The sequence below is a fragment of the Oratosquilla oratoria genome, chromosome 10, assembly GCF_046742065.1.
Source record: "Oratosquilla oratoria isolate Oo_2021 chromosome 10, ASM4674206v1, whole genome shotgun sequence".
Taxonomy (NCBI): Eukaryota; Metazoa; Arthropoda; class Malacostraca; order Stomatopoda; family Squillidae; genus Oratosquilla; species Oratosquilla oratoria.
The window spans coordinates 58,569,391-58,579,390 of NC_134786.1; the positions used below are offsets into that span (position 1 = coordinate 58,569,391).

The following is a 10,000-nucleotide window of genomic DNA, read 5'->3' on the forward strand; positions in this document are numbered from 1 at the left end:
CTTGTCCGGGGCAGACACGTTCGATGTCGACCGCCACCACTTCGCACGAAGAGGATGGAGGCTTTCCAGGCACATTTGAAATTGATACCGGAGGCTTTGTGTAGCCTCGTGGGGTAACAGAAGTGTTACTGTCATGGTGGGCGAAAGGCTCCGCCGGTTTGCTGTGGTAAGGCAGCAACTCCTCGGGAACGACGTGGCCGTAGGGACCAAGAGGAATGAGCTCGGCGCTCGGCTGCCCTCGGTACTGTTCGCGGGACTTGGAAAAATCTCCTGAGGGTTGATATGGGTAGCGAGGAGGAGCGTGTAGCTGAGGTGCGGGTGGTTGTGGTGGTGGTGGTGGACGGGGTTCTTTAGGACTGGGTTTGTCCAGGGTTTGATTCCCTTCCTGCCGGATCTGCTGTTGAAGGTACGGTCGCTGACTAGGCACGGCTGTAGGTACTCGTTGGGGCTCGATCCATTGCACCGGGGTGTGAACCACTTCCTTCAGTTGTTCGGGAGGCCGAAGAGATGGACGGACCATGTCGGTCCTTGACTCCTGAGGGCGTAGGAGGACTCCGGGCTGGACGTGCGGGTTGCCGGGACAGGTAGTGACGAGTGTGTCGTGTGACCGCAGCCCGTGCGGCGGATGTACTGGCGCGGCTGCGTTTGTCTTGGCCTTTGTGGGCAGAGGATAAGAAGCATAGTGGGGGTCGCCGGTCTCAGCGCTGTGGCCTTGAGGTGAGCCGATATGGCCGTTAGGGAGGCGCGGGAAACGGGCTGCTACGTACTGCGGAGGGCCCGGGAGCGGAAACCGTCCTCTGTAGGCCGGTGCTGCCACCGTCACCGCCGCCGCAGTCACCGTCGCCGGTGCCGTCGCCGGCGGCGGCGGCGGCGGAGGGAAATCTGGGCCTCTTGGGTAATAGGCGTAATGGAGTGGATGAGGATGAAGTGGAGGACGTGGATGTCTCTCGGGCAAGGAGGACTGTGGGGGTAAGGTGAAGGAGGACGCGGGAGGCGGTAAGAAGCGCTGTCGGTAAGGGTAACGCAGTTCTGGAGAATTGGTCGCTGGAAGGCGGTGCTGAGTCGGATGCGGGGTATGGACACCCTCCCCTATGGTGTAATACCTCCTCCCGTCCGGCACAGCCCAGACGGCATGTGGATGGGGCCCCCGTGGCAGAGCCCCCTGAGGGATCCTCGCCTCTGGAGGCCGTACCTGCGCCCGGGGATCCATTATTTCGACATAGGTCGGCTCCGTCCTGAACTCACGAGACACTGACGTAACCACGACGGTAGGTGGACGGAAGGTCATGCCAGCCGAAACCTCCGGGGGAGCTGATGGGTACAGCCCTTGTGGCGCCGCGCCCTCCGAGACGCTGGTTTGTAAGTTGTCCTCCTCCACGCGGAGTTCTTCGTCGATCCCGATGAAGGAACACACCTGCGCCAAGAGATCCCCGCTCTCCCCTTCGGAGGTCAATGTGTCCTCTTGAGGAGGGGGAGGAGGAGGACCCTTGGAGTTTTCGATCACCTTCTTAGGGGATCCAGCCCTCGATTCCTCTATCACTCCTTCAGGAGTGGTGCTAGAAATAGTTTCTTTTTTGTTGCTGTTATTGTTCTTCCTGCTGCTGTTGTTGTTGTTGTTATTGTTGTTATTGTTGTTGATAATGATGCTTTCGTCGAGTTTCGGCCTCTTAGCGGCGGGTTCCGCGAACTCGCCGTCCACACTCCTGCTGGTGGACTTCATAATGTTCCTCCTCGTCTCCGGAGTGAAGGTTCAGGCCTCCTGAAACAGAGGAAAGAGTTATTCAATGGGCACCTGTCAATCCGACCACGGAAATAACTTCCACGGTTATTACAAAATTCATCACAATACACATTCCGCTTTGTGATCCCAAGTTATACAAAAGAGCGAGGAGACGACCCGTGGAGTAACGTCGTGCGCCAGGATACATGAATGTCAACTTAAAGTTGACGTTAATGTCGAGTGTTTCTAACAGAATTTAAACTATTAAACGTTTATTGGTGACGGATTTTTTTCTTCTGAAATTTGCATCGGGTTCTAGGTCTAGTAGGTTCTTGTGTGTAAGCTAGTTTTCGCGTAAACCTATTAATATACAGATTACCATTACCATTATACATTTGGCACTAACCAGAACAATGTATACAAGTGGACTAAACTCGGCAATCTATGCAGCAAAGGGTTAACTGCGATGGTTCAGTCGAGAGTTAATCAAGGATTTCATTCCGGAAGACGCCACAGATACGCACACACATTAAAATCATCATAGGAGAACAGAAAACTGAAGGTCGTAAGTAATATCATGTTTCATATCTTCAGATTTTTCCTGAGGATGTAATACACGAAAATACTTACGGTCTTCATTTTCTCTTTTCTTTGGTAATTTTCCATCCACTTTTGCACGGTGATATCAGTTGCCACCAGCTCTCCAGCCCTCCAGATCCCCACCATACCATCTCCACCCCACCCGCTCCTTCACTCCACCCTAACCTCCACCCTACCCCTTCCTTCACTTCAAACCCAACCCCACCCACCTATATATGTATGTATGTAATATGTATATGTATATATATATATATATGTGTGTGTGTGTGTGTGTGTGTGTGTGTGTGTGTGTGTGTGTGTGTGTGTGTGTGTGTGTGTGTGTGTGTGTGTGTGTGTGTGTGTGTGTGTGTGTGTGTGTGTGTGAGAGAGAGAGAGAGAGAGAGATTCCTGTTTGAATGTGTTTGAGATGAAGCACCTGAGAAGCATGATAGGGATTACTAGGCTGAATAGAGTGAAAAACGAGGAGGTGAGGAGGAGAACGGGGATACAAAGGGAGTTGGGAGATAGGGTTGATGAAAGAGTATTGGGATAGTTTGGACACATTGAGAAAATGAGTGAAGAAAGATTAGTAAAAGAGGTGTGGAAGGCAGAGGTGGAAAGAATGAACATGAGTAGGCGACCAAGAATGATGGGTGGATGGGGTAAAAGAGGCATTGGGAAAGAGGGGAATGTCTGTTGAGGAAGGAAGGGAGAAGGTAGTAGATAGGGGTGAATGGAAAATGGTTGTGTATGGATGATGCTGTGATTCATGACAGGGAGTGTGTAGGAGATGGGGGTGAGGAAGTATGTGTGAATGATATTTTAACGCAGCTCGAAGGGATTTCTACCCGTCTTCTCTTTTTCTGCATGAAGCGGCCTTGATGTGGGTGTGCTGTGTCTTGTTGCACTCCTTCTGACCCAGGGCAGTGGGCGAGATGCCCTGGGTCAGAAACAATGCAGCAAGACACAGCACATTCACAGCAAGGCCGCTTCACTTAATCGGCGACCCTCTTTCTCCGTCCTCTCATCCAAAACAAGAAAAGACGGGGAGAAATCCCTACCCTCCATCCCCCACCCCTTCCTTTCATTGCATCACAGTATCATCTATACCAGTGGTTCTTAACCTGTGGGGAATTCCCCACTGGTGGGGAATGGCGGAGTTGCCAAGTGGGGAATGACCGGTTGGACAGAAGAACCACTGTCTTTTTTTTTTTTTTTAATCGATGTGTTTTTGTTTCTTTTTGTTTGTTTCTGGTGTCTTCTTGTTGTCACATTTCGTGAATTTGTTTCCACCCACAAATAATCGATAGTGCTTCAAAATTTAATACATTACATCCAAATGTTGACTTACTCTACAAATCACAGCCATTTACAGACTGTTTTAATAACAAAAACAACCAATATATGAGGTATTGTAAGTCATGTTTGGGTAAAAGTGACAACACTGTATATTTACGTACTAAACACTGCATGGGTTAAAATCGAATTTGTCAAAGACCGATGCTGTGGTGGGAAATGGAGAGTTGGCTCACTAAAAAGTGGGGAATTGGAGAAAAAAGGTTAAGAACCCCTGATCTATACAGTCATTTTCCACTTTCCCCTATCTTCTGCTTTCCCACCTCCTTGTCCCCTCTTGCTCAACGCCCCTTTGACACCATCCATTAACCTCATCCTTTGTCGTCCCCTCAGTTTCACATGCCCCACCTCTGCCTTCCACACCTCTTTTACCAATCTTTCTTCACTTTTTCTTTCCATGTGTCCAAACCATCCCAATACTATTTCATCGGCCCTATCTGCCATCTCCTTTTCCACCCCAGCTCTCCTCACCTCCTCGTTTCTCACTATCCAAACTTGTAACCCCTATCACACTTCTCAGACATTTCATTTCAAACACATCTAAACTTTTCTGCTCTGCCTCTTAAATCCCAAGTCTTTGCCCACATACAAAGCCGTCGGCGCAATCACCCTTTCATATAGTCTCCTCTTTGTTTCCATTCCCAGGTGCCTATTTCTCATGAAACTTTTTAATCCCCCAAGGCATGTACTTGCTTCTATCAGTCTATAATCTACTTTCACTGCCACTCCGCCCTTACCTGCCATATGTAACCTCCAAATACCTAAAGCTTTCCACCCCCTCCAGCCTCTCTCCTTTAAGACTTACTTCCAACTCGCTGCCATCCTCTCCTCTTGTAGATCTCATCACCTTGCTTTTACACACATTAACCTTCAACTTTCTCCCATCGCATATCTTCCCATACTCCGTCACTAACCTCTTAATCCTTCCTCTGTTTATTTGTTTGCGTGTGTGTGTGTGTGTGTGTGTGTGTGTGTGTGTGTGTGTGTGTGTGTGTGTGTGTGTGTGTGTGTGTGTGTGTGTGTGTGTGTGTGCGCGTGCGTGCACAGGGCAAAGGTGATGTATTCTGCCGAAACTACACGCCTACTGGTGGGCTTTTTATCAAAATAAATGTATATACACCTGGCCGAGATCGTGCATGATTGGACATTATGACTAGGAATGGACAGGAAGGAGGACCCGGGCTTACGATGTAAACCTTTTTTTCAGAATTCCTTTTTCTTTTCTTTTTTTCTTTCTTTTTTTCTTTTCTCTTCTTCTTCTTCTTCTTTTTCTTCTTCTTCTTTTATTTTTATTTTATTTTCTTTTATTATTTTGTATAGTCAAACCTTGCTCTAACGAAGATATGGCTCCAAACAAAGACCCCAGGCAGAATCTTGCCGTAGAGCACCCTGTGTCCAAATTCCACCACTGATACACGAGAGGATGAAGTGGGAGGGGAGGTGGTAGGGTGAAGGGAAAAAAACTATCGACCTGTTGCAAATATCTCGTTTCGCCATACCACCAGTAGATGGAAGCACCAACTTCCTGCAATAACAAAAACGTTTAGCAGACAACTCTCCCAACTCCACCCCCGACTTCCGCGGAACTTGCCCGCTGTCCTTTACACATTCCCAAGAACAAAGTACTTTGAGCGTCGGGTCGAGGTCCATCTTGACTACGGAAATTTCCTTTTTGTAAACAGAAGCACGTGCGACTGACTTGGTGCACCTTGATAGTGCCTCGAATATACCCATGCTTCACTAGTCGAGGATTTTCATGGCTCTAGATAAGTTTCTAAAGTATATTTATATAACAGAATTGTGGTTCATGTGTTAAGCACAGTAATCCCGATAAAGTGATTAGTTGATTAATTAAGCTGATTCTAATTTTCCCCAAGAGAGGTGATTTTCTTCAGTCTCAATCAAGGAAACTGCTCGAAAGCCTACGATCAACGAGTTCGTCATCACTGATCTAACTTTGATCAAATTCAGTTAATTTGATACTGAAATTATGCGATCCCTCCTGCCTGAACACCTGCGTGCGGGAAACACCTGTGCAGCTGTCGGATTTTCGTGTTTGAAAATACACATTTATTTGTTTGTTTATATATTTAGTCATTCATTTACTGACGAAACACTGTTGTGTCCGTTTGCTGTCCCAGGTCCCTCTTGCTGGAGACCCACGGCTTCCGTGTGGTCGGATTGAATCACAAATCGCTCAAGAGAAGGAGATGTTGTTGTTATCTGGGTACGACTAGAGTGGACGAGGAACAGCAGAAACGAGTGGGGAGGAAAAGGAGAACCAGTACCTCCTCTCGCAGAAGGTGTCCTGCCCACACTGCAGCGAGGCGAAGATCGGATTTACCAGCCATCTTAGCACACACAACCCCTAGTGGTGATTAATATGTATAGATATCATGAACATTTTTACCAGAAGTCGTGGTCGTCTTTGCCTGCGAAGGACAAACAACAAAACTAGAGTAGGGCAAGCTGTTCCGTCTTCTGAGGCAGTTTGCTTCTTTAGCCAAGCCTATTCTGTGTTGGTGGCCAGAGAGCAGTTGTACTGTTGTGGTTCTTGATTTTCATGGGAGCGATTTCCCTGAAGAACTAAAGTCTAGGAGGGTTTGGTTAAGGTGTTTGAAGTCTTTATTTCGGGATCTCAATATGTATGACTTTTTGTATGGTTGTCTTACGTGCTCAAAGTTAGATAATTGCAAAAATGTTGTCGTCTTCAATTCCACTTCTTACAGAAAATCTGCTCCTCAAACACACACACACACACACACACACACACACACACACACACACACACACACACACACACACACACACACACATACACACACATACACACATACACAAAAATAAATCATACGAAAATAGGCCAAAACATATGAATATGTTTTCCCTAAAAAAGCGTAGGCTTAGAAGTAACTTGATACAGGACTTTAAGATTCTAAAGGGAATTGACATCGAAAGTGATAAAATTGTCACACTGAATGAGAATCTGACAAGAAATAATGGTCTCAAACTGTCAGGAAATAGATTTAATTAAGAAGTGCGTAGAAACAGCTTCGCCAACCGTGTAGTTAATGAATGGAATAAACTTCATGCAGAGGCAGTGCAATGAAGTTCAGTTCGAAGCTTTAAGATTCGTTTAGATAAGCACCTAAGCAAGATGCTGTAATGCCTGCCATTTATTTTATATTGTTTATTTGTTTGTTATTATTTGTCTGTGTTTATTATTTGCTTGCTTTTCGTTTATCATTAGTTATCTGATAGTGTGGGTGCCATCTTTGTCGCCGCTCATTAGATAGAATCCAAAGAGCGGCGACAAAGATGGCACCCACACTATCAAATTTGACATATGAACAAAGATTGGAGAAATTACAGCTGTCAACATAGGAGCACAGAAGGGAAAGAGGCGACTTGTTGACCATCTTCAGAATTATGAAAGGGATGAAAGTTCTCGATAGAGATGACCTATTGAAATGGAACAAGAGAGAAACAATAGGACACGATAAGAAGCTAAAGAAAGACAGTTACAGAAGAGACCTGAAAAAGAACAGTTTCCCGCACAGAGTGATCGATGTCTGGAACAAAATAAACAGTGAAACAGTGAATGCCAGAACTATACACGAGTTCAAGAATAAACTGGACGTGGAGAGATACGAAAACGGGTCACAATGAGCATAGCTCCCGTCCCATAAAATACAACTAGGTAAATACACACACTCACACACATACACATACGCACCCACACACGCACGCACACACACACACACACACACACACACACACACAAACAAACAAACACATATATTTTCTTTCAGCAGCATTTGGCTCCACGTTCTGTTCCGCACGCGAGGATAACAAATAATATATGAATACATGCATGTATGCAAGTTTGATGTGGCACTGGTACGGTGTCATAAACAGTCGGGATCGATCGATAGTCGATTGTAAAATTCATGAAGCCAAGTTGTCGGGCGCCTTGGACACAGCCAGTGGTCGACCCGCTGTTGAGGCGACGGGCCGCCGCCCAGACACACACATCTGTCTTTTGTATTTTATTCATTTTTCTTCTTCTTCTTCTTCTTCTTCTTCAAAACAAAACCTGGCTCTTCTAAGGGACCAACACCTGCCCCATCCTCCTCACCCACCAACCACGGCTGTGGGTCCGCCGCCATATTTTTTTTCTTATGTATATATCATTACTGACAACGTCCCGTGTATACTTTGTGTTGAAAGAAATGTGCTTACGGCAGAACACAAAAGCTTGGTGACTATTTCCATGGTTATCAATGTCCCCTTAAACCATTTATGTTGCTGAGTATTTTTGTTTTCTATGTCGTATATAGACTGGACATTATTTTCTTGTATAGAAAATTCATGTGAAATGTAACAACATACATTATATTTGTACTGTGGACAAAAGTAGTCCCAGCGACCAGAAGGCCCTCTTTGAATGAATGATATTGTCTAATGTTGGCTCGTGTCGCTAGGTATTCAAAGGACAACATAAACCCTTTAAACCTTCATCCACAAATTCCCAAATGCTGGTCATACGACAAGAAAAAAGGTCATTTTTTGATTAACCCCCCAAAAAATAAATATGACAAAGGACCTTCAATCGTCAGTCGAGACCGTTTTTAACCATCTAGCTGGATGACATTGTCCGTCCTTAGCCAGTATAAAGTCTTTCAAACGGGGTCTTCAAGAGTTAGGTCAAGCTAGACCTTAGCGGCACACTACATGTTCAGTCGAATACCGTTGCGTCCGTCGTGCTATCTTCGAAGTTTGTCAGCAGTTACTCCGCCCTTTGGCCATCAGGTTGTGCAAACAGTACTTATGCTATAATGTGACCCCCAGCAATTTGATGCATTTTGCAAGGACTGCAATCGATCAATGCGCAACATTTATATCACAATGGCGAATTCCGCACCCAGGATCGTCGCGAATTAGGCGCGATTGGCGCGAATTCCGAGCGGGATCCGCGAAAACCGAGGCGGGATCTGCGAATTCCGAGGTAGGATCCGCGAATGCCGAAGCCAAATGGGCCTCCGGGCGACACAATAACAGGAAACTAAGGAACAGAAGAAGAATGTGCGGATCGCAAGTAAGTTTGATGGATGAAGGTCTGATATTGATACATATGTCGTAAATCTCTTGGTCCTTTCGGACATCTCTCTTTCGGTTTAACAAAAATTTATGTTGTTTTTTTTCACAAAAGCTGATATTCTACATACGTTCCTTCTCCTCCTATAAAATTTGTATGGTCTGTATGTTCATATCTTCAGTTCTACTCTCTTCATTACTTCACTACTCTTCACTTCACGCTACGGAAATAAAAATTAGGTTGATAACTGGTGAAAAAAGCCACAGAAAGTTTGAATTAAGAGAGGTTATGACCACCCATTTGCTGCCGAAGTGCAGATTTTTTTGGAAACCTTGTTTAAAGACTTCCTTTGACGTTTAGTGCTAAATGATCACAACTATTTCTAAGATACAATTGGAGAATCACGAATAATAACTGCAAGGAAAAGTGTTGAGAAGAATATCCAATTATTGGGATAAGATGTCGGTAGCAATTAGCGCTTGAAAGTCCACAGAACTGTCAAGAATCTTCTCTTTCACAGAGGAGGAAATAATTAAACTGAGAAAAACAACTAAGAAATCAAAACTCAAAACTAATGTCTGGAGAAATCTTAATTAAAGCAGAATGAGCAGAAAACTGAAATAACGAACGAAAAGACTGGCGTTAAGGTGACAAAAGCAACTGTTGCGGAAGAATGTGCTAACCTGGTCAAAAGATGTGCGGAAATTCATCTCAGCAAAAAGTGGTGTGTTCTGGTTGCTGCAATGAACGGCACCACCACAAGAAGGATATTCAAAAATATCAAATAAAGATAACGACATGATAAATAGTGATACGTTCTATATGAATATAACAAATATGCAAAGGCATTACGTATCTGACAGAATAGAGTTTACATGAATCCATGGCGTTTATTTTATAACGATTTAATGAATGAGACAGCAAAATCTGAATCGTAAATAAGACACTAAGTAGTACATGATGAATCATTATCAGCGAAATGCAAATACACTGATAATAATCAATACTTGTGAAATTGGGGCAGTAGCGAAGTAGTAAAACGAAGCAACAGTGCCCTTGCGGGAAGGGTGGAAAATATACGCCAAGACTGACAGCTGAATCCATTAGTCTGCCTTTACCTACTTAAATGGTTATGATCCAGTGTCCATGAAATGCATAAAGAGAACAATCGTTTGCTCTCCCCCCTCTCTCTCCACCTCTCCACCTCTCCACCTCTCTCTCTCTCTCTCTCTCTCTCTCTCTCTCTC

The 10,000-nt window shown here is 45.0% G+C and overlaps 1 protein-coding gene across 1 annotated transcript in view; it reads right to left on the reverse strand.

Moving 5' to 3' along the window:
* Positions 1-10,000, reverse strand: part of LOC143029242 (uncharacterized) — a 48,166-nt gene that overhangs the window by 14,458 nt on the left and 23,708 nt on the right. The window contains exon 2 of the mRNA XM_076191931.1: positions 1-1,759. This exon is cut by the window's left edge and continues 2,418 nt beyond it. Within this exon, the coding sequence (XP_076048046.1) occupies positions 1-1,720 (1,720 nt within the window). The 5' untranslated portion in view covers positions 1,721-1,759. The remainder of the gene's footprint in view (positions 1,760-10,000) is intronic.